The 23861-nt window shown below is 53.8% G+C and overlaps 1 protein-coding gene across 8 annotated transcripts in view; it reads right to left on the bottom strand.

The window, feature by feature from the left end:
* The window catches only part of TNIP1 (TNFAIP3 interacting protein 1), a 44694-nt gene that overhangs the window by 8556 nt on the left and 12277 nt on the right, over window positions 1-23861 (bottom strand). For 7 of the 8 annotated variants that reach the window (XM_054037584.1, XM_054037583.1, XM_054037586.1 and 4 more), the window contains exons 2-12: window positions 14073-14243; window positions 12399-12521; window positions 10494-10582; window positions 9798-9866; window positions 6287-6475; window positions 5397-5491; window positions 5135-5225; window positions 3598-3687; window positions 2255-2320; window positions 1673-1804; window positions 673-801 (exon numbers count right to left, since the gene is read on the bottom strand). In XM_054037584.1, the coding sequence (XP_053893559.1) occupies window positions 673-801; window positions 1673-1804; window positions 2255-2320; window positions 3598-3687; window positions 5135-5225; window positions 5397-5491; window positions 6287-6475; window positions 9798-9866; window positions 10494-10582; window positions 12399-12521; window positions 14073-14205 (1206 nt within the window). In that variant the 5' untranslated portion in view covers window positions 14206-14243. Of the gene's footprint in view, window positions 1-672; window positions 802-1672; window positions 1805-2254; window positions 2321-3597; window positions 3688-5134; window positions 5226-5396; window positions 5492-6286; window positions 6476-9797; window positions 9867-10493; window positions 10583-12398; window positions 12522-14072; window positions 14244-23763; window positions 23834-23861 lie in introns of those variants that run through there. The other variant, XM_054037585.1, reaches the window with a different exon arrangement.

Raw genomic sequence — 23861 nt, 5'->3', positions numbered from 1 at the left:
TCTGCCAGCCAAGTGCCACAAAGGGCTTATTCCCCTGCAATGCCCCATCCCCAAGAGAGACACGGGCCCCTACCGCAGCTGCGCTTGCAACATGCGGCCTGTACACGGTCAGCACAGGCTCCATTTAGGACCCCTGGCGACCTGCAGCTACCAACCGCTGAGCTGTAGAGAAGTGCCCCCAGCTGCCCTCACACTGTCTGATGGAGCCATGAGCGGAGGCCCTCCCATAATCCCCTGGCAGGGTGCGTCCACCCCTGAGCGAGGCAGATCCATCAGACTCTTCCCATGGGGGGAGGAACGTTTCTTCTTTCAGCTCAGCCAATTCCTAGCACATTAGCACTTCTCCGTCTCAGGCACCGCAGGTCTCCCTGGGCCGCTGCTCTCCGGCACCGCACAACTGGCCAGGAGGGGTTTCTGTGAAAGAGCTTGGCTAGGAAGGCAGGACAGGGAGCAGCTGCTCTGGGTTTACTGTCCAGCTGGGGACACGCGATGGAAAGGGGCAGCCGCTGCCTTGCTCGGAGAGACAGTGCGTTGGACAGGAGGTGCAGGCAGTGCCCGGGGAACCAGGGGAACTGCAGTTTGCCAGAGGTACAGGAACACCTGTCTGAACTGGTCCTTGGAAACCAAAGACTTATCGGGGCGACCAGGGATGGGCGCTGCCACGCAGCTCACCTTGTTTAGCCTCTGGATCTCCTTCTCCTGGTACTCCCTTTGCTTGGTGACCGGTGTCAGCTGCTCCTGCAGAAACTTGAGTCTCTGCTTCAGATCCCTCACCTCCCCGGCCAGCCTCTCCTTTTCTGCCTGAAAGAGCAAGAGGCAGGGAGGTCAGAGGAAGGCGCAGCCGTACGTTACTCCCCGCCCTTCCTCCCAGGCCTGTCGTTCCCTCCCTGGGCGTGACGGGAGGGAGAAGCCAGGTGGCAGAGCGGGGGGTGAGAGAGGAAAGACTCATCCCTTGGGTCAAGCACCGGGGAGCAGAGAGAGCAGCACCTCTGCTCCGATCGGGAAGGTGCCTTCTCGCACGGCCGTGGCTCGGCAGAAGGGAGTCTAGTCAGACCTCTCTGCCCTTCCCTCAACTAGAACGAGCCCCCATGGAGGGCTCAGCCTCTTTCCCTCACTCCCAGCAGACATTTCCCCCTTGTCTGACCCTCTTTCCCTCCGCCCCACACCAGCCAGGCCGGTCAGTCTGAAAGCAGCAAGATGGGCCTGCTCCTGCTTTCTAGGCCCCGTGGCGGCCCCTGACTCTGGTGCTGCAGGCCGAGCGGCAGCCCGGTTGTTGGGGCCTGACAGGACGCAGCCTCCTTCCAACCATTCGCTCCCAGGCAGGGGGGTTTTACTACGCTGGAGACAGGAGAGAGGCGCTGGGAGGCAGAGAGCCCGCATGGGGCCCGCCCGCTGCTCCAAGGTGCGGCACGCAGGATCGCTGCCTCCTCACAGAGCCTGGAGGAGAGCTACACGCTCCATCTCTCCCCACTGCCCCGGCCCAGAGTTTGTTCAATCATTCTGCTAACACAGTGGCTCTGACTCAGCCGACACCTGGGGAGCCAGAGGGAGACGATGTGCTGGGAGGAGCCAGGGTTACTGTGGCAAGAGGAAGCCAACGCACAAGTGCCTGGTTTTTGCCCAGCTCCTGAGTGGGGGGGGGAGGATACAGCCCCTCCCGCCCAGGACTCACCTCCTCCACTTCAATCTTGGATTTCGCCAGGAGAAGCTTGCGATCGAAGTCCCTCTGCTTCGGCTCCCGCTCTGCCTCCAGCTCATTCAGCGCCTTCTGGGAGTCCGCCAGCTTCTGGCGCAGATCTGTGATCTGCCGGGGGACAGGGTGGCCACGTGACCGTCTGGAACGCAGCGCCGCCCACAGCAGAGGTGCAACCCCCAGCCCCATTTGTGTCATGCATGAAACAGGAGGTTCCAAGAGAAAGAGATGGGCTCCGATACCACAGTGAAGATGAGAACGGCATAGATGCCTAGGCTGGCATGGATGGAGGGGGAATGAATGGTTATATGGATTGGGAGAGAGCCTGGGGAGAGCTTGTGGCTGGGGAAAGGAGAGTGCACTGAAGGGGCGGGGAATACCCGAGTAGCCCCCATGCTGCTCCCTGCAAACACACGTTGGCCTGCGAGACATTTCAGAAGAATTGCACAGTCCGGAGGAGAACAGTTTTCCCAGAATGGTCTGTGTGTAGCGCTCTCAGGTGCATACACAGCATCTGCCCACAAGCAAACTGCCCGGCACATGCTGCCACCTAGGAGGTACCTTCTGCTCATACTGCTGCTTCATGGACCTGAAGTGCTGATCCCACTGCTTGTTCACCTCCAGCAGCTAGGGGGAGAAAGACACAGAGTTAACCGGGGCACAGACCCCTCTCCCGCCCCACCAAGTGGGGCGAACAGGCGTTTGCAGCCTACCAGTCTCCTACCCCCAGGCATTCTCTCTCTCTCTCTCTCTCTCTCAGGAGCGCTGTGTGAGCAGAGCGCCCAAGCAGAACCCAATTCTTCTCCCACTAGCGAGACTCACGCTCTTAGAAGTTGAGCTGAACCATCATTTGTAAAACCTTCAGGCTTAGTGACTTACTGAGCAACTAGCAGCTCCCGCAGGAGAGACAGGAGGAATGTCACAGACAAGCAAGGGGCAGGGAAGCTCTGCCAGTGCGCTTCAGTGTGATCTACAGCCCCCTGATACCACAGTGCTCCCCCCCCCAGCTCAATCCCCCACCTCCTGCTCCCCCAGCGCTGCCCCCCAGCTCAATCCCCCGCCTCCTGCTACCCCAGCGCTCCCCCCCCAGCTCAATCCCCCGCCTCCTGCTACCCCAGCGCTCCCCCCCCAGCTCAATCCCCCGCCTCCTGCTACCCCAGCGCTCCCCCCCCCCAGCTCAATCCCCCGCCTCCTGCTACCCCAGCGCTCCCCCCCCCCAGCTCAATCCCCCGCCTCCTGCTACCCCAGCGCTCCCCCCCCCCAGCTCAATCCCCCGCCTCCTGCTACCCCAGCGCTCCCCCCCCCCAGCTCAATCCCCCGCCTCCTGCTACCCCAGCGCTCCCCCCCCCCAGCTCAATCCCCCGCCTCCTGCTACCCCAGCGCTCCCCCCCCCAGCTCAATCCCCCGCCTCCTGCTACCCCAGCGCTCCCCCCCCCAGCTCAATCCCCCGCCTCCTGCTACCCCAGCGCTCCCCCCCCCAGCTCAATCCCCCGCCTCCTGCTACCCCCAGCGCTCCCCCCCCCAGCTCAATCCCCCGCCTCCTGCTACCCCCAGCGCTCCCCCCCAGCTCAATCCCCCGCCTCCTGCTACCCCAGCGCTCCCCCCCCAGCTCAATCCCCCACCTCCTGCTACCCCAGCTCGATGCACAGCCCCGTTACCCCAGTGCCCTCCCCCACCTCCCCAGGCTCTGTCAGTGCACCTCAGACTGACCCACAGCCCCCTGTTACTCTCCTATGCTGGGCCTGTCCTGAGCAGACACGGCCCGTCGTGCCAAGAGTGGGACTGCTTTGTAAGGTGCGTACATTAGCACTAGGCCGTGTGCGCCAGGCCTGGCACGCCTTTGGGGGAAAGGCGAACGCTCAAAGCCAACAATGCCGGGGTGCTCCGCAGCGGGCCCAGCTCACCTCATTGCGCTGATGCTCGAGGATCTTCACCTTCTTCTCACTGGCCCCTGGCACGCCCTTGCCCGATGCTTTCTCTGCCAGCGCTCCACTCTGGAGACAGCGCAAACAGAAACCTTCAGGACTTTCATGGCAGCTGGGCCAGACACATCCCACAGCCGGGGAAGCAGGAGAAGAGTCTTGCGTCCAACAGCTGCCTGCCCCACTCCCCCAGCTGTCCCCTGCCCTCCCAGCACACCTGAGCAACACAGCTCATGTTGCCTCACATGGCGATGGCCGTCAGCCCCGCCTGGTGGGGAGCAGAACCCACCTCCAGCCCCGTGACTCACTGACACCAGCCTTGCACCAGTTGTCTCTCTGCAGGTAACCAACGTGAACTCGCAGCCCAGGCAGAGTCCACTGGCCTGCCCCCATAATCCCTCGATTCTGGCCACCACTTACCACCCCCCAGCAGCCACCCAAGGGTAGGGAGGGAGAGAGAAATTTAGATGTCAGTGTCAGGAATTGCTTTTTGGACCCCAGGCAGCATGGGTCCCGCACAGCGCCATCTGGTGTCTGCCTCGGTCCTGTCCCCACCCCCTTCCCCGGGGAAAGGGACTTCTCCCGCTCTTTGGGGACACGGATGTGGTGGGAGCAGCCAGCCATCTGCCTACAAAGGCAGGGAACGCCTTCTAGTTCAAGGGCGATCAGCCTTCAGCTTTGGCCCCTGCTGCTTTACTGCCTCCCTCAGCACGGGAATCCTCCGCTCGCTCCTGTTGCTGGTTTGATGGCGCCATCACCCGCCCTCCCAGTCACACAAGGTTTTGAAGGCAACGGTTCACGAGTGCACCCGCACTCACTTGGCTTCACCACTTCCTGCGGCGTAAGTAGCATTCTCCCCACTGTGGAGAGGGGGTCCGTACCCCAGCTCAGTGGCAAAGCCCTGGTCGCCCAAGACCATTCCTCCCCTTACAATGACGTGCGCCTTTCCAACCCATCCCTTGGCGATGGGGGCAGGGAGCAGCCGTGCTCTGCTGCTTTGGACTTCCCCACCGCAGCAGGGTTTGCTGGTAGCCAACACTGACCCAGTGGCATTTAGCAAGGCTGCAGGGAGCATGGCAGAATGACTCCTAGCTCTGCCGTAGCTTTATGTCCCTCCCTCCAAAATAAGCCTCTTAAAGAAACAAATACCTGCACTTGTTCCAAGTTTAGGGCCTGTTTTCCCACCCTTGAGCCTTCCTTCTACAGAGGGGTGACTGCTGGAGTCAGGGGCACCCCCCCAGCAACACAGGGGTAAATGGGGAGAATCGGGCCCTGGGAGATTAAAAATATCAGCCTATGAAGGGTTAAGGGATGCGTTGAAGATAAATGGGGGGGGGTTGCCAAGAAGGCTTCCAGGCACCCTCCAGGATCACACAGCGCTCTGGACTTGGGACTCCATTCCAAGGTGCGATCAGGGTACTGTTACAAAGGGTGGGAGCTGTCCCTCTGGTGTGGGAGCTGTCCTGGGATGGCACAGGGAAGAGGAGTTGGGAAGAGGAAGAGTCTTGGCTGCTCCTACCTGCTGCTGGCCAGCGTTCTCCACACCGTCCCTTTTCACGCCCACCTTGTTGCTCATCATCACCATCTTCTTCAGCTCCAGGTTCTCACACCTTGGCGGCGGGAAGAGCACAACAGAAACGCAGATTGAGAGACCCTCAAGGATTCATACAGCAACCAACATTTGAAGAAGTTAACAATCAGGGCAGGAAAGACGCCGAATTCCATCTGATCCACCCCGCCAACCATGCATCTTGCCCAGCCAACATCCCTCCTGCTCTCACCTAAGCTTCTCCGTAGCCTGGTTCCTCTGCTCCAAATCCTTCTCCAGCTTTGCCCGCAGGTCCTCGTTCTCATTACGTAGCTGCTCACACAGCGTCTGCCAGAGGAACACGAGTGGTTTTAGGCTCATGCTTCACACAGCCCCCTTGACATACAGGGAAAGGGCATTCCAGCGACGGAACCCCCTTGGTTTAACAAGGCCAGGCCCCTGCCTGATGGCTAACTGGGCTCTATGACTTGGTCTCTCCTCCACTAATGCTACTGGAGGGCAGAAGCGCACGTACACCTATCTCTTGGGCACTACACATCTCACTCACAGGCCGAATGTGACCTCAGTGCTTCAAAGGGTGGGCCTAAAGCGGCCAACCCTACTAGGGACCATAGGAACCAAACCAATGATCCAGCTAACCCAGCAACCTGTCTCTCGGTAGCATCTGCCATCCGTGCTTTGGAGGAAGATGCAAGTCATTCTATGTCCAATAATGAGCAATTACACAATCAAGCTGCCCACGGGAGAAGATTTCCCCCTCGCCCCAGGCACTTAGTGCTTTGTTCATGGCCAGAAGTGGGAGGGAAGTGACAAGGGGACACTGCACGAGAACAGGCTGGACACAGAGGAGCCTGCAGTTTCTCACACACAGATAGCAGGGGGAGGTGGGAGCATGGGGACACAGAGAAGAAAAGATCAAAGGAGGGACTGGTGTCGTGGGGAGAAATGAGGAGAGGAAAAGAGGGAGCGTGGAGAAAGGCAGCTAGGCAGTGCTCCCTTGCAGAGGTCCCTGCAGGATTTACAGTGGGGCGGAGGGGTGAGGGGGAAGGACGTTTCCTAGGCCTGCCTGCAGGGGACAGACCCCACAGGCCTCTCTGCTGTGTGCAGAGGGAATGTCCCTACCTGCAGAACGGACGTCTTCTGTTCGTTCTTGTGCACTTTGGAGGCCAGGCGGTTAAACTCCAGGGCCATGCGCCCCAGGTGAGCCAAGACCTGGTTCTTGTCCGGCTCCTCGGCAAAGACGCTCAGGGTGCTTTCCAGCCGCTGTAGGTGCAGCATCAGGTTAGTGTCCTCGTTCTGCAGCTCTGCATCCTGGGAGAGGAATTGCAGTCGGTCAGAGAGGTCAGCCCGGCAGCTTTGCACCCGTGGAGCTGAGGGAGAGCAGGGCTGTGCAAGGGAGGCGGCGGCCAGCCACTCAGGCAGTGTCATAGAGTTCAACCTCTCTTGGCATGTCAGCAGCACCTTCCAGCCAGGGCTCTCAAACGCGGAGTTAGCCCCACCTCGGCCCTGCCAGGTGAGCGCTCTCTAACAAAGCACTTGGTTAATGGGGAGTGAAGGTAGCTTAGCAAGCACCTTCCAGCAGGTAGAAGATAGCAGCCAAACCCAGAAGCCTCCGCGAACTGGTGCTCATCTTCCTGCTGAGATGCCGAGCGGCAAATGAATGTGGGGCCAACTCAAACCCCTAAACAAAACCCAAACAGGGCATCAGCATAGGGCAGGGGATTTACTGGGGTTCACGCCAGGGTCCTCCTTTCTAGACCTAATTCTCGCTTCTCCCTGCTGAAGGAACAGTGTCTCCCTCCACGCAGGACTCTGAGCCTCCAGCGCCCTCTAGCAGCTCCTGTGTCTCTAGACAACGGCGCCTTTCTACATCCCAAAAGACACTACAATGAAACCCAAGCAGCTACCAGAGTTCTAGGATCTCCCAGCTTCTCTCTCTCGCTGTCCCACTGTTGGCACGAGGCCCTTCTCCTCTGCAGCTCCTGGTACCTTCCCGCAGCCCTCCACTGCTTCTCCAAGCTCCCTCTCTTGCCTCTACCACGTCATTCCTCTCTTCCGCTGGGCTTTGTCTCTGCTCCCAGTAACCCCAGGGCATGTGGGGATCCAGGTCCCACGACAGATGCCAGCCGAGATTGGACCGGGCTGTATTTATCGTGGCTGGCCACACCTGCCGGCGTGCGTCACCCCGCACACCCACTTGCTTACACAAGTTGACAGAACTCCCAGCTGCGCCGTTCGGTTACTGAGCCCTGACTTGCCCTAAGCTATTGCGGGTGTTTAACTGTTTGGTTACCTAGGAGACCGAAGACACCTTCTGCGGCCATGACTCCCAAGAGGGAGCAGGTCTCGCCCTGCGTGCCACCTAGCCAGTCCACCAAGAACGGGGCTCCTCCCACGCCAAGTCTTGTGAGCCTTTTACCTGTCGGGAGCCTGGCACCGCTCCCCAGGCTGCCTGACTCACGCCCCGCCCCCCGTCCTTTTGCCCCCATGGCCCCGGGAAATCCCAGAGTTGCAGGAGTCCGTATCCACCTCTCCCGCGTCCCGCGGCTGACTCATAAAGGGGAACGCGAAAAAGCAACATCCCCCAGTTTCATAAACCACAGGCCGTCCTCAGCTCTGTGGCTTTCTGGCCCCATCAGCTTTTATCACTGTTAGCAATGCTGCTGAGGAGGGCACGTTCGGGCACACCCAGCCTGGCTCGCACTTAGCCCTGGCAGTCTCCGTATGTGCCCAGCCAGGCAGCACACAGGTCAGCTGTAAAGCCCCCCCGCCAATGATAAGAGCCAAGAGAAAACTGGCTAAGACAATGCCAGGCAGTAAAGTTACTGGAGAGAACTCCATTCCCAGCGTCTGCCGGGGGACCGGCTATAGATAGGACCGGAGCAGGGATGGCTCGGGGGGTGGGGGGCAGCTCCCTGCTATTCCAGCCCCAGCACCAACTAGCAAAGGGAGTGACAACATAACCCGCTTCTGACTTTGCATCACCCCACCTCATGTGTCTGCCACACATGTACCCAGCCGCCCTCTCGCCTGCTCCTGGTTTCTCTATGCACACGGGTTGCACCGATTTCTCTTAAAACTGGGTGAGTTTCCCTGTGGGGTTTAAATGGGTTGAGCTGGCACCTCTCAATGGACAGGTGGAAGCTGGAGGGATATAAGCTGATTTCAGAGCATCCACACACAAAGTTGCACTGGATTAATTAAACCGCTATAAGTCACACCCGCTAGTGAAACTGGTGCAAATGTGTGCGTGGGCTGGGCCTCGCACAAACCCGGGGACCTGTCCCAGTGGAGCAGCATGTGTTTCTGGGACCCGGCACTGGGGTTGTTTTTATCCAACAAGACGCTATTCTCTTTACCGTTCTATTTCCCTCCCCAGCCCTGGATGCTGCCCGGATCGGACACAGTGGTCTGGGCCCAGAGCAAAGCGTGCAGCGACTCGCTCCACCGCAGTGCCGGCAGAGTGGGAAGGATTCCCCACTTCAGGTGTGCAGAACAGCCGTGGGGCAAGGCCAGGCTCTGGGAACCAAAACACAGGCTGACACACAAGGGCTGGTACAGGCAGTAAGTGGACGCTAGGGGGCGAGTGCCCCCTTCCTCAGCGGCTCAGCTCCTAGTCTGAATCAGCCTGAACGCTGCTCGCCCTCCTACGCACTGCAGCCTGCAGCCAGGCTCCCAGAAAAACAACGCCGGCCTGCTGAGGGTGGGAGAAGGGCCGGGAGGCAGTGACTGGCAATGCTCTCAAAGGATGCATTCCCCTGGGACTCCTGTCAGGGATACAGCCAAGCTTACCACAGGCAGGCTGAATGCAGGCTCCCCGATGGGCCTCAGTCGGGACCCTGCCCGACCAGCTCTGCTGTGCCAGCAGCGGGCATCTGCTGAGCAGAGCCTGCTAGCCACGCCGAGTTCTATGGTGGTTTTTACAGGGATAGTTAACAGGGTGTCAAGAGGATCCTAAATAGGCCAGGGTGGGTGCAAAAATCTCATCGACTGTGTGTGGGGCAGGGGGGCAGTGCGGGGGAGGGAGGGAAATAACCCAGCGATTGTCAAGTTGCGCAGAGACCGAAAGGGTTACGAAACGTGCGGCGCCAAATTGCGCCACTCAGGACTTTACAGCCCCTTTCTTCAGCCCTGAGGCGCCCAGTTTCCCAGGCCGGTGGCCTGCCCTCCTGGCTGAACGCCCAGCTGCACAGAGCGCACGGCGCCTGCCCAGAGGGAAGTCACCGGCGCCAGCCCATTTGCATAAGTGAGCGAGAAGGCCCCTCTGCAGCAGCCTCCCGCTTTCCCCTTCTGATCTTCCTGGCCGTGTCCCAAGAAAAGGGCCAAGGGAAGCAATCGTGCGGTGGTTCCTGTGTGCGCGCCGCAGCTCTCGTGCATCGGGCCAGGGACTGAAATGGGGTGAGGCGACGGGGAAGTGGGCGCGGGGAGAATTGGCTGGCTGCTCCTCTGACCTTGCTACTCAGCTGGGAATCAGCACTCTAGCCCTAGCTACTGGCCCTGATCATCCACCACCTACCCGACCTCCATTCCCATCCAGGAATCCCCACCACCTGCCCCCGCAATGTACTAATAGCCCTGTCTTGAGTCCCAGACGAGCTTTCCCCCAGGGAACCGAGCTGGCAGGATAACTCACCAACTTCCTGCTCTCCTGGGAAAACCTCTTGTCCTCACCAGATACAATTTCGAACTCTGACGAGGATCCCTGCGAAGGGAGAGGGGGAGTCAGGCCCTCACGCAGGGAAAGCAAATCCCGCGGTGCTCCATCACAGCAAAGGGAGAATGGAGATTATGGGGACAGCAGGGAAGGGAGACATTTCCCCGTTCCGCCAGCTGGCTTAATGCCATTTGCTCTAGTACAAAACAGGGATGGTTTGGGCCAGTGGGTCAGCTCTTTAAGCCGCTCTATGCATTGTAAAGATGATCTTCCAGGTTTGTGGACTAGAATCCAGTCATAGGGGCTCCGAGGACAGGCAGGTTGCCCCACAAACAGAAAGCAAGTCCTGTGTCTACAGGGGTCAGAGTTGGGATGGAAGCCCCTGAAGGGAAAGCGAATGGGCGTAGATAACAGTAGCTGGCACTGCACTCCACTGCTATAATGCAGAGCAGCTGTTGCAGTTACATGCTAGTCTAAAGACAGGCTCACAGTCCATTCTATCACGCATGTGGGAAACAAAACAGGGAACCCACCCCAGTCAGGCAGGAATTCTAGCCCCTTCCGACGTGTCTGTTTCCTTAAGTCTCAGAGTATTTTTTTTTTAATTGCCTGATAATTTCAGGGCCTGGGCTGCTAAGGGAAAGGGAGGCATTTGCCCTTTAACATCAGACTTACAGTGGATGGAGGCTTCTGAGGGTCTGTATCCGGCTCCTTCTCAACTTTGCCTGGACCCGCGGGGGACAGGTGTGGCTCTGAATCACCTCCTGTAAAAGGGAGAGGATGCCACAGCTGTGAATGGTTCAGAGCTTGGCATGGGAAACAGGACAGCAGTGAAGAGGCAGAGACCAGACAGGCTAAGAAGTCACAGAGAACAATGATTTCCAGCTAGTGCGACAGGACAGAAACCTCCAACCCGTTCCCCGGAGGGGAAGGGAACTCAGGCTTCCACTGGGTGAAATTCTGCACTGGCAACAAATGTTACTCAACTGGCCGGTCTCCGATCCCTCCCCCCCGGCTACAAAACAACAGTCTTAGAACATCAACAGGCTGCAGAGAGAGGTCAGAGTGCAGATTGGTTTCCTCCCATCTAACCAGCAGCAACAGACTAACAGGCACCAAGGAACGGCTTCCAGGGCTAAGCCCCACACTTGTACACCCTTCTCCTGGCTCTTTCCAGGGGCAGCTCTGTGGGTAAGTGGCCCAGGTAATGCCGTGCAAATGCAGACTGTGTGTATTAACTCCCAGGCGTTTGCCTTTAGTCAGTCGGCTTTGTCAGGTAAAGCAGCTGGACGTTCCCCTGTTCGGATGCGTCACACCGCTATCCTGAAAGATCAGGTCCAGGGCTTAGATATTCTCTTTGCAGCCCTTTAAGTCTCATCAGCCAGTCTCTGCGAGCAGACAACTTTAACAATAACAGCCTCACACAGGCCTTGCCCCTTCATGGATATAGTTTGTGTGTGTGGCGGGGGGCAGGGCGGCGTTACCTCCCCCCAAACTGAAAACCTCAGGCAGGTGCGGAATTTGCCCCCCACCCCATGCGACCCCATTGACCTGACTGGAGCTTTTCCCCCCTGCCCCCACAGTACAGAAGTCAAACTAAGTGGAAATTCACAAAGATTCCTATTGGTTCTAACACCAGTTCAGCCGACTTTGTGGGAGCCCTGGTGCAGATTACTCTCCGGCAGCCACAGCCATTTTGAATCGCTCCTTCGATTAGACTTGCTTTAAGCAGCTTTACCTAAAAATGGTTCTAGAAATGGGCTTGGCTGCAGGAGGCTTGTCTACATTAGGATACTCGCATTAGGGTTCTGCAGGGAAGGAAAATTTGGCCAACAAGAGTAAATCCCACTCTTATTAAGCACGCCAGGGGAGGTTTGATGTCCACAGAAATCAAACAGGACCTCAGGTTTTCATGGCTTATCTGAAACATGCACGAATTACACCAGCACTCAACCTATCGTCCTCAGAAGGGAGCAGGAGCTGGAGAAGGCAGACTAGCTGCAGGCAAATCTCAATATAAGAGAACAGCAGACAGCTCTTTTCATTAGGACACTTAACTTTGCTCTTCACTTGTCATTAGCCATTCCACAGCTTAGGAATCACTTCCTTGCAAGGCAGGGTGCAGCCTTTTTGCATACAGGACTCCTGGACCACAGGGCACCAACGGTCTGCATACCCATTTTAAAATGCTGCTACAGGCTGTTACGTTAAGAACATAAGAATGGCCATACTGGGTCAGACCAAAGGTCCATCTAGCCCAGTCTCCTGTCTTCCGACAGTGGCCAATGCCGGGTGCTTCAGAGGGAATGAACAGAACAGGTCATCATCAAGTGATCCCCTTGTCACCCACTCTCAGCTTCTGGCAAACACAGGCTAGGCACACCATCCCTAATGTATGTGCACTAGGGAAGGTTAATGGGCCGGCCAGATGTGACTTGCCAAACTTTGCTCTGACTTTCTCTCTCCATAACCACTGATGTGGGAAACAAGGACACTCCACAGGCCACGCAACTCCCTGGGGACACCAGGGTCAGAGAAGAGAGAGAGAGAGAACATAGGAGAAGCCTCCCACTTTCATACCTGTTATTTCAGGCAGTTTGTCGAAAGAGGAAGACGACTTCAGCATCTCATTGTCCTTCACGAGGTCCTCCACCTTCTGTCGCAGCTTCGATGCTTCCATCTGGGACTCTTCCAGCAGTTCTCCTGGTGTATACAGTAAACAGAGGAGTTCGCATTTCCTGGTATTTACACCCCTTCCCTCGTATATAGTTGCCATGCCCCAGAGGCCAGTTCCCCACGCCAGCCTGCACAAATCCCCTCCCCCACTTGTAGTTCACAACCAGAAGAAATGGAAATGTCACACATGACAGAAATAATTCTTCCCAAGCAAATAATCCCACACTGGAACTACAGTTGATGCTTCTCTAGCATGGAAACATCAAGGACAGCACATCTTACAGGGAAGATTTTATATTTCATACGTCTTCCCCAGTTTTTAAAAGCTCTGATCTTAAGCGAGAGAACCTCACCCTGGGCCAGGAGGGTCCCTTTTCCAAGGCCTTTAATCTCCACTGGGTAGTACAACAAGATCTAATCTTTTCCCACACTCATGCATCTTGTCAGTCCTCTCGGAACGGGGCATCACAGTCTCCTGCTGCCTGTGAACTCTAAGAGGTTACCGGTACATCTACACTACAGCGGCACAGCTCTGGCAATGCGGCACCGGAGTGGAGTCGCTTCCTTCATTGATGAAGGAATTCCGCCATCTTCACTGTGTCTAGACCAGGTGTTAAGTTGACCTAACCCCGGCACACAGAAGGCGAAATTTTTCACAGCTCTGAGCGATGTAGCTAGGTCGATCTAATTTTTAAGTGTGGACCAGGCCGTAGTCTGCATTATTTGGGTCCACAGGGCCAAGAGGTTCCCCTACATTTGCAGCACAGAAGCCAGCAGTGAGGAGGACTAAGTGTCCTCTCCAGCAAGAGGGGAAAAAGCCATCAAATGGATTAGGGGTGGGGAGTTTCAGGTAGTAGCTGAACAGAAGCATCGCCTTATTTAAAAGCTAGCTGGATCAAGGCTCCTGCAGTACGTCACAGAAGGATGCTAGAGGAGCTGAGCACATTTAAGACACTTCTCAATTCTCAGCCAGACATCAGCACAGCAACCATAGCAACCCATCCATTTAGCACAGACCATGGGCCTTTCCGTAGGCTGCACAAACAGCAGGCGTCTCAGCCCATCTACACGTCCCTGTGCGCAAGCCACGAGATTCTGCCGGCACCACAACAGATTTTACAGAGAGCCAAGAGCTTTGTGTTGCCTTCTCAGTGACGAGCCAGCGCCCACTCCCAGGATGCACAGCTGCGCCACTCGCTGCAGAACGGCACAATTCATACCCGGGAGGGGTTTCCCGGGCAGGGAATCACCCCGTGGATATCAATCGTCCAGGGCATGTTCAGGACAGGTTGAGAGGGGCTACACATTGAATGCATAGTCCCGGTTTCCCACACCCCAGCTAGGGAGTGTTGCAGAGCCAGCAAGCGCGCCCAGGAGTGGGGAAAGAGAGGGGCGTCACTCCGTAGCACCCCCTCTAGCTGATGAAGCAGTGAGAGCGCCATGCATGAGGCATCGTGGCTGCAAGGCAAGGGTCTGCCACAGGGAGGCAGCGAACTCTCCAGAAAGGGGAAGGATAAAAGAAAAGCCACCCTCCCCCTCCCCCCCCCCCCCCCCCAAGTCCAGCACCACAGCAATTACCTAGAGACTTTATCCCCTGCATCTTCTCCTTCAGCCGGGTGTTCTCCTCCACCAGCCGCTCAAAGGCTGCAGCTGCCTCTTCCTGTGTCCCCCCACCAGGGTCGTAGATGCGGTAGGGTCCTTTCCCTTCCATGTCTGCAGCTTAATCATCTACCTCCCAACCAGCCATCCCTGAAAGGCAACAAATCAGAACGTCACCCTTCTGGACCTGAGCCCCTTGGAGTGCGAGAACGGCCCTGGGGTACCTCACGCCCTAGCCCAGAGCTCATCAGCAATTTGGGATCCAGCGGCTGCCAGACACAGCTATCTCCAGTTGGTCTGCAGCTTCCATAATGGCTCACAATAGCTATATGTAAATGTCACAAGAGGTGGGTGGGGGCTGCATGTGTTACAGTGGGTTAGTGCACTCCCCAGCCTCGCTGCAGACCTGTGCTCGAAGCCTGGCTCAATTCCGCAACAACGAGCACTCTGGTCTCCGTTGCTGAGTGTGGCACCAATTGGCAGCCCCTGCTCATGGACAAAGCCTGTCTCGCCCCTTCCTTTCGCCCTGTCCCCAGCACGCACAAGTGCCCCACCAGTGATCAAAGCCACCTGAAAGCATCACTGGCACCACAGCCGATTCTTCTCCTGCACCCCCCCCCCCCCCCCGTTATCTCTCACCCGTTAACGTCACGCAAGCTGCAGCCACGGGCAGCGTGTCAGGAGAGAGGAGACCAAGTTATTCCCTCTCAATGGCATTTACTCACATTAAGAGACTCTGGTTATTTTGGCCCCCGAGCATTGTGTTTGCACACCTTTCCCTTACAGAGAACATCTGCAGGACAAGAGCAGAGCCAGTTAATGGCTGCTCTACGCAGTTTTTTTGGCACCAGTTTAACTAGATCAGTTCAGAAACCGATATCATTAAATCAGTGAGACACCTGTGAGCAGACCAGCCCCAAGATGGTTTACTGCAATTATCTTTTGAAGCTTCTGAGTGATACACGTTAGTCCTAAGAACAGGAGTACTTGTGGCACCTTAGAGGCTAACAAATTTATTTGAGCATAAGCTTTCGTGGGCTAGAACCCACTCAGGGCATTCTTTCCCCGGTGCTGACTGGCCCTTTGCTCCAATCTTCTTCCCCACCTCCCTCAAAGTCATTTCACCACAGACTCATTCTACTTGACCACGCTTGGTCCTCTCCCCTTCCCCGTTGGAGCTCCTGGGCTCTCCTGCTACTTGGCCATATGGTTAACACTACAGCAGGTTAAAACATTTTTTGAAAAAAAGATCACGAGAGCCGTGAACGTTGTTTTCATCACAGTTTGACAGATCAAGATTTTTTTTTTTTTTTGGTAAAGAAATGTTTCAAGGATTTTTTTTTTTTAAAGTGACATTTTCTAAAATGATTTTTTTCACTTTTGACGAGATTCCTGCCACATGACTAAACAGATCAAGTAAACCAGTCAGTGCAAACAGAACAGAGAGAAAACTGCCCCACAGAACCCCAAAAATGAAAACCTCACAAAGGGAAACCAAAAGGTAAGGGGAAAAAAGTCTTCATGAAAAATTTGTAAAAGACTGAGAAAGAGCAGAATGTTTACGTGAATGTTTCCATTGCCAGAAAATGGCCAAGTTCTTAAATTACAAGTAAACAAAACCGCCTTCAACCAACTCTCAAACACACAGCTTAGTCCTGTCTGTGTTGCAAGATCAAACTGTGCTGGGCTCCACCCTATTAGATCCATCTTCTGCAATTCACTAGATGATGACCGTGACAACACAGAGCCACAGATCGGGCTGGGAGACATCTCAGATAAGTCCAATAGTTTGTTAAATAGCATTTTTGGCCCCAGGTGACTCCTGGATGCATTCCATGGCCCAACCCAGACATATTCCCAGGTGGAAAAAACAGTCTGCATTAACCAGTTATACCAGAAACAAAAGGCCCGGGGAACCACTAAGTTATTTGTTGGGCCTAAGTACCTGGATGTACTGAGAATCAGGTAGCGGTGGGCGAGAGGGAGACAAGAGACAATAGCTGACACCAGGACATTTATTTATTAAGCCACCATTTTTGTGGGTCTCTCTCTCAAAAAAAAAAATCACACCCCTGGCTGGCTCACTCCTTCTTTAAGCTCCAGGAACACCTTTGCTAGCTGCTACATGGCATTCAAAGGCTGCTAAATTACATTCAATACTTCCCTAATTACTTTTCCAGGTAAGCAATGGCTGTAGTAGTCACCACAGGGATGTTATGCAATTGCAAACGGGGTGGAGCGGCTACCTGAAAATCACTGTATTACCACAAGTTCCATGCTAGAGCTGGTCAGGAATTCTTCACCAAACCCTTTTGTTTTTTTACCCCAAAAATGCCAATTAATCAAAATCAAATCTGTTCACACAACAGAGTCTGGATTCGACAAATCTCCTGACTCAAAAAACTGGGAAAAGAAAAGTTTTGAGATCTAAATGGACGTTTTACCATTTTCTAAACAGGAAGTTTCACATGTTTTAAACAAAATGACTTTTTGTTTTGAAATTTTAGTACATTTACTTAAAAATAAAAAAAAACTTAAAAAAAAAAGGGGGGGGGGGAGAAAGAGCCATTCAAAGAACAAAGACCAAAATTGAAACAAGACCTTTTGATTGATCCAAACTTTTTTTTTCCAGGTTTTCCACCGGCAAAAATTTTCAAGATTTCGATTTTTCATCCCGGTTCGGGATAGGGAATTTTCTCAATACAGTATCTCAAATTTTTGTGGGACAGGAAAGCTCTAGTCCATGCTCTGAAAATTTGAAGCCCCCTGGCCCGAGGCCCAGAGCTACTTCCAAGTTTACAGCAACAGAGTGTCCTGTGGCACCTTTAAGACTAACAGATGTATTGGAGCATAAGCATGTGTCTGACAAAGTGGGCATTCACCCACAAAAGCTTATGCTCCAATACATCTGTTAGTCTTAAAGGTGCCACAGGACCCTCTGTTGCTTTTTACAGATCCAGACTAACATGGCTTCCCCTCTGAAACTTCCAAGTTTACATAACCTGCCTGTCAGTGGGATCAGGGACTTTCCAGATGACAATTGCCACCTGACAGGATCTGCAACCAGAATAGCAATTAACTCACTGATTGTTTGAAGATAATTAACATGACCTAGCGAGGGACTTTTCCTCCAGAGCAAGGTTTAAACTGCTAGTTAGAACGCCCTGGGACAGCTCTGTGCACCTTCCCTTCTCTCAGTGGATGTATTTCACTAACCAGGACTCGATTCCAACAAAGCCCACTACGATACAATTTATGGCCTGGATTAGAGGCCCAGGAGAAGGTCCCTCCGTTTACATCTTTGGAGTGCTGCGAGTGCATTATCTTATCATGTACACGTCGCAAAGGTCTCCAGTGCACTGCAAGTAACACAGGGCAAATCCCACATTCATTTCTGCAACCGGCAGCCCTCGTGAAAGAGAAAGTACCAGATCCCAGTCTATAAGTACCGACACGGGGAACAAATATTTAACAATGGGCACCTTGATCTAGCAGGTCTAACACAATCCAACAGCTGGAAGCCGAAGCTAGACAAATTCAGACTGGAAATAGGCATCAATTTTTAACAGTGAGAGTAACTGACCATTGGCACAACTTACCAAGGGTTGGGATGGATTCCCCATCACTGACCATTTTTAAATCAAGATGGGAGGTTACTGACAAGTACATAGCTCTGCCAATGGACCGCCATCCTGGCCAGCAGCACCTTCTGCTATTCCAGCCCTGACCTCCCTGGGCAGAATCATGTCCAAGCACATGGGTAGCTTGCACGAGGTGCATGGTCGCCCCCAGCAAGGCACCAAGCCTAGATGTTAAGACTCGTGCTTTCTGTGCCCTGAGGGAGTTACAACACCACGTCTCCAAAGGGGAGAGACAGGTGCACTTTGACCCGCCAAGACCTGTCTGCACTTAGTAGAATAGCAACCCCACCCCCACCCCCTCCACACACACAATCTGCATTCTCAGACCAGAGGGACGCTCAGGCAGAGAGTACCTTCAAGGGGGTGAAGAGCAGTCAGAAGTCACTAACTTCTCAGGTGCTACCTGACCAAAGACTCTGTTTCTGGAGCATGCAGGAGCAGCTGACAGAGCGGTGACAGTTTCAGTACCTGCTCACCTCCCGTAACGAGCGAGACAGTATCCAGCACCGGGAAGTGCTCAGCACGGTCGGATTGAGCATCCCATAGAGGAGATGCACCGAGGGCGAAAGGATTCCCTAAAAAGAATGCAAGCCAGCAGGAAGGGACTGGAGGTCAGGCTGCCTTAGACACGCCGGAGAACTGGGACCACCTCACATGGGGGGGGGAGGGTGGGGTATTCACCACCAGCTGTCCTAGCAGTTCTTCGTTATCCAAGAATCAAACATTTAGTTGCCAAGCCTCATGGGACTGGGTGGTTGGGAGGACAGGTGGATTAATGCACAGATCTCACTTAAGAGAATGAGTCATAGAGAACCATCGACCTAAACTAATGATTCCAATAGCCAGAGGTTGGCTGATTGGAAAGACTTGAGCCACCTGTAGCCTCATATGGACGTCAGCCTTTGTCTGCCCGAGTCTGCTGATGGCCTGGAACAGTAGCTCCAAGCCATCCATCTCTGTCAACTCTGAAACCTAATGAGGGCAATTCAAATGTCAAGGTTGTTAAGTGTTTCCCCACCAATTAGCAGTGGTATTTAGGCCCAGCTCATTGTGACACACACAGCATTTCTCTGTCACACACAAGGTCCAATTCAAGGCTCTGTCACACCCATCCCTCACGATCCTACTGCTGTTCAAGACTCCACAGGCGCCTTTGGTAATCCATGGGGCCCTCCCATCCCCTCTGCCACAAGGCCACTAGAAGTTTTGTTCATGTTCTGAGTTAGGGCCAGAAGGAGCCGTGAACTTCACCATTCCTCAGCCCCGAACTGAAGAGAAATGTCGGGTGTTCCCCCCCCCAAAGCTGTCCTGATCTTTTCATCAAGCGATGACAACTCCTCCCTGGTCGTGAGACTATCTGCGGGGAGAGCACAACAACCTCAAGAGAGCCGGAGGGAGAGGACACAGTCACGCAAGGCAGACTGTGGTCACCTGCCCACCAGCTCCGTTCTCAGCCTGCTGGAGAAGAGGGTGGGTGCACAGAGACCTTTCAGAGGAGGGCTTTTATAACAACTCAGCACAAGGAGAAATGAGAGGACAAGAGTGGGTGGGGGAGAATTCAGATGAAAGATCAAGAATGTCACATGTCTAAATAGCCACATCGCAGTGTCTGGGAGAAAAATACAACCCAATGAGCCACCCGTGCCAAGTCAGCAGCATTGGGGATTAGTAAGGGGGAGACAGCTCTTGCTCTCTCGTTAAGAACAAGAAGGAGCTTCTCTTCCTCTCCCTGGTTCAGATCTCTCCCCCATGCCCAGTATGTTGACAGTAGAGCTAGTCAGGCATTTTCAGACAACTGTTGTTCGTCAGAAAACGCCGATTCGTTGAAACCGAAACCACTCAGGGAAAGGGTTGTTTTTTCTACAAAAATAAATAAAAAAAAATAAAAAATTTTAGCTGAAAAAAAATTGTCAAAAAAAGTTAAAATTGTTGAAATGTTTCATTTTAACATTCCAGGTTGAAATTACTTTTTGTTTCAAAATTAAACTAATGATAGTAAAAAAGCAATAAAAATTGGTCAAAATTGACCCAAATGGATTTTTTTTTTCCCTAGTTTGTGAAAATTTTCTAGGTTTTGACTTTTCAACCGTATTTGAGACAGGTCATTTTTTCGACATCTCAAATATTTTCCTGAGACAGAAGAACTGGTTCGGTGCTAGCCCTTGCTTAGAGTTCTCCCTCCTGTCTCAATCTACTTTAACTCGCAGGCAGCACCAAAGCAGACTGAAAAAGGAGAGGCAGAGAGATCAGGGCTGTGAGGCAGGACTCCTGGGTTCCCACCATATCCCTAAGCACTGACTTGCTGTGAGGCCCCTTCTGCAAAATGGGGATCACACTGGCTTAGCACCCATTCAGGTGTGACTGGGACTAGTTAATGGTTGTTGAGCACCCCTGGAAAGCATAAAGGCAATGGTCTTCAAGGCAAGGTCTCTCCAGTCTGAGGTCTGAGCAGTGTACGATTGAGTCCAGTCCTACACAGTACTCCTCATTCCAATAATAATAATGCCAGGAAAAATTCCAGCGTGGGATTTTTCCAGAACTCAAGTGGGGAGTGTTCCCAAGCGAAGTCTCTCCTGGAATCAGGCAGGTATAGGAACCTTCTTCGACTGCGATTAAAGACGTTCCAGTCGCCTAAAGTGCACCAGATGCAATCCATGGAGCTCATTCGGATTTGCCCGTTTGAACTTCACTTCAAACCAAGAGGGGGCTTTGCTGTGGCCCTCTGTTGGAAGGAATCAGGACTGCTCAGCTGTGAACACTGGGGCCCATTCTGCTAACAACCAGTAGAGATTCTTCCTTAGCTCAGGTAGTGGGGGCCTGGGCATTTGGAGTAAAATGACCTGAGTTCTATTTCTGCTGCTACCACCACGCTGTGAGTGGCCATGGTGTACAGGGAGGAGCATCATAAAGCCATAGCCAGGTCCATGCCAGGAAGAACACAAACAACGTCCTTCCCGTCCCACTTACGCTCCAGAATTCAACACAATGAGCACGTGCGAATTACGTAACGCCACTGCCTTGGAATTTCCCTGGGAGTTAGCCTCGTCTGGAAGGGTTCTTTGAGACAGTACACAATAGAAGCTAGTCACGAGTGAGCTAGGCCGGTACATCCAGGCACTAGCCTTTCACTTCTGGAGACCCATGTTCAAATCTGCCTACGGTCATAATGTCTTTGGTGACCTCCTCTTAATCACTAGTGAAAGACTGCCAGTCCTTGGCAGAGGGAGCCCAGCACGGACCAGGCGCAGGTGATACTGCTCAGACCTGAGGTGCATCAGCAGAGCTGGGTGGGGGAAATTTGCACGGTGTTTCCTGGAACAGTAACTGGCTCAAATGAGTGCTGTGAGCCCTTTGCTAGCCTGGGCATTAAATGCTCACTCATACTTCCAGCCGCCCTTCAGTGTGCTTCTAATTGTGATTATTTTTAGATTTCATTGGCCATGACCAGTCCTTCCCCAGCCCCCAAGGTTATTTAAAAACCCAAGCGGCAAGAGGTTAGTTATCAGCCATCCAGTGGTGACGGTGTGAACCTAGTCACGATCTAGTGAATAATAGCCCTTTGGAACAGAAGCGCCTATTAAAAACATCTAGCACTCACCACCACTGAGAAATGGACTCACACAACAGCAGCCTTTTTGGTGTGACCCACCAAAAACTCCCCCTACAAGTTCAACACCAACCCACTGACTCGCAACAAAATGCTGTTTCCAGATCATTCCTCTTCTTGGCGAGGCTCATATACAGATGAGGAAGCAATAAGAAGCCGCACTGGTTTGGGCTGTGTTAGAAATATACCACTTAAAAAAAATAAAATAAATCAAAAGCAGCTAGACAAATGGAAGAGAAAAAATATTTTCTTCTGGGCAAGAGGAGCAACTGGTATCATAGGAACGGCTTAGAGCCTAGGATCACAGAACCCTTAGCTTTAAGCCACAGTTGTTGGCATCATCTTCCCCTCCTTCCACACGCCCTGCATTGAGAAACCATGGCACTCCCAGGGGACTGAGTTAACTAGAGTAGAAGGCACAGTGCATTCACTCCTCGCCCCTGTAACACACTGCATAACCTAGGCACCGGCACATACATGGAGGACAACCCAAAAAATAACATGGACCAGGCCTTGAGAAATCAGGAGATTGGCTCAGAAATAACACACAGTGGGCTCTTTATTTCCCTTTGGGGTGCACATTTTCTAACTTTACTTCACAACCATGAGGCCAGAAACTTACTTTTAGTAGCGAATACAGATATTGGTGGTAGTGTCGAATGGGTTCAGCAGAAATTGGGGCCCTATTGTGCTGGGGCTGTACAAGCACCAAAGAGACAATCCTGGCTGTAAAGGGATTACACTCTAAAGACACAGGCAGGTAATGGGTAGAGGAGATGGATGCAACGTACAAGCAAGTGGGAAAGATGAAGAATTGACCCAGCTGGGTTAATGACACGTAAGGCTGCGAGTTTGTCATGGAGGTCACAGAAAGTCATGGAACCCGTGACTTTCCACGACCTCCATGAAATTCCGCAGCCGCCAGTGTGGCTGACCCCAGGGCCGCACGAGCAACTGGCCCCGGGGTCAGTCACACCGGCCTCTGCTGGAGCTGCCCCGGGGATCACCCAAGCAGCGGCCCCAGGGGCGGCCGCACCTGCTGCTGCTCAGGGACTGTCCGATTAGCAGCCGGTGCAGCTGGCCCCGGGGACCACCTGAGCAGCGGTCCCGGGGTGGCCAGAGTAGTGGCTGGGGCAGCAGCCCTGAGGCAGCCGCACCAGCCACTGCTCGGCAGCCCCGGGCAGCGAAAATTTAGTCAGGGGCGTTTATAGTAAAAGTCATGGACAGGTCACGGGCAATAAACAGTAATTCACGGCCTGTGACCTGTCCATGACTTTTACTAAAAATACCCATGACTCAATCTTAGCTTTAATTACATGGACTGTAGGCACGGGTTGTTTTTTAAATAATTAGGGTTACCAGTGGGGGGGAGGGAGGGGGGAATAGGAAGAGAAGAGAGTAGCCACAGCTATTTCAAATGAAAACGGAGATTCTCATAGGCTCTTGTCATTCCGGGAGCTGGGGTTTTAAAGGAAAAACACCAAATATGGTGCGCCTCGCAATAAAGTTGTGACCCTGAGCCACCAGAGAGCCGGCCTGCATGTGGCCCTTACCTGCCCCTGGGAAGCCCCAGATATACCAGGAGAGTGATCCCTGCATTGCTGCTGACAGCCGTGGCTGCCCCCTCTCTAGCGGCCCTGAAAACAATTGACCGTGCTGAGAAACACGTTGGTGAGTTTACACTAGCAGTCAAAGAAGTTCCAACAGCAGTGGAGGTGGGGGGAGAGATTCTGTGCTGAGACTGAATGACTGTAACAGGGCATTTTCACAGCGTACGTGGGGGACCTCAAGAATCATAAGGTTTAAGGTCAGATGGGACCACACCAGATCTTCCAGAGCTGGCCTCCTGTACATCACAGGCCACCATCACCGCCCGGCACCCACACCCCAAATCCCACAACCAAAATTAGATCAAAGTAGGACAGCCCACAGGAGTCTAGGCTGGTCTGTCACACAAAGAACAGGCAGGACCAAAGTGCATTGCTGCACGAGGCCCCTGCGATGGCAGGACAATGATTAAATGAGATAAACCCAGATAAACCTGGCAAGTGACCGCCACCCACACACTGCAGAGGAAGGTGAAAAGTCCCCAAGGACCACTGCCAATTAGACCGGGGAGAAATTCCTTCCCGCCTCCGATAAGACAATCGGTTAGACCTTGAGCAAAAACCAGCCAGCACCGAAGAGAGAAAACATCTAGTGCCACCTCAGAGCCCTGGGGGTGGGCCAAAGTCCCATCTGCCCCGAACGGTGAAGCCCTGAAGTCTGAGCGGCAGTGAGCCCCAGGGCTGCTGAGCCCTGCCCCCCACTATCACAAGCAGCCCCATCCGTCAGATAATCCCATTCATGAATTTACCCAGCTTTCTCTTAAAGCTAATTCAGTTGTTTGCCCCCACAAGCCCTATTGGGAGGCTGAAATCACCTGGCCAGTGAGTGAGTCTCTCAGCGCTCCCGTTCACCCCTCAGCCTGTGGCTCTGTCCCACACATCCCTTCGACACCACCAAATCATTCAGCAGGAC

This window comes from Malaclemys terrapin, chromosome 8 (genome assembly GCF_027887155.1).
Source record: "Malaclemys terrapin pileata isolate rMalTer1 chromosome 8, rMalTer1.hap1, whole genome shotgun sequence".
Classification (NCBI taxonomy): Eukaryota; Metazoa; Chordata; order Testudines; family Emydidae; genus Malaclemys; species Malaclemys terrapin.
This window is presented reverse-complemented; position numbering and strand designations above follow the sequence as displayed.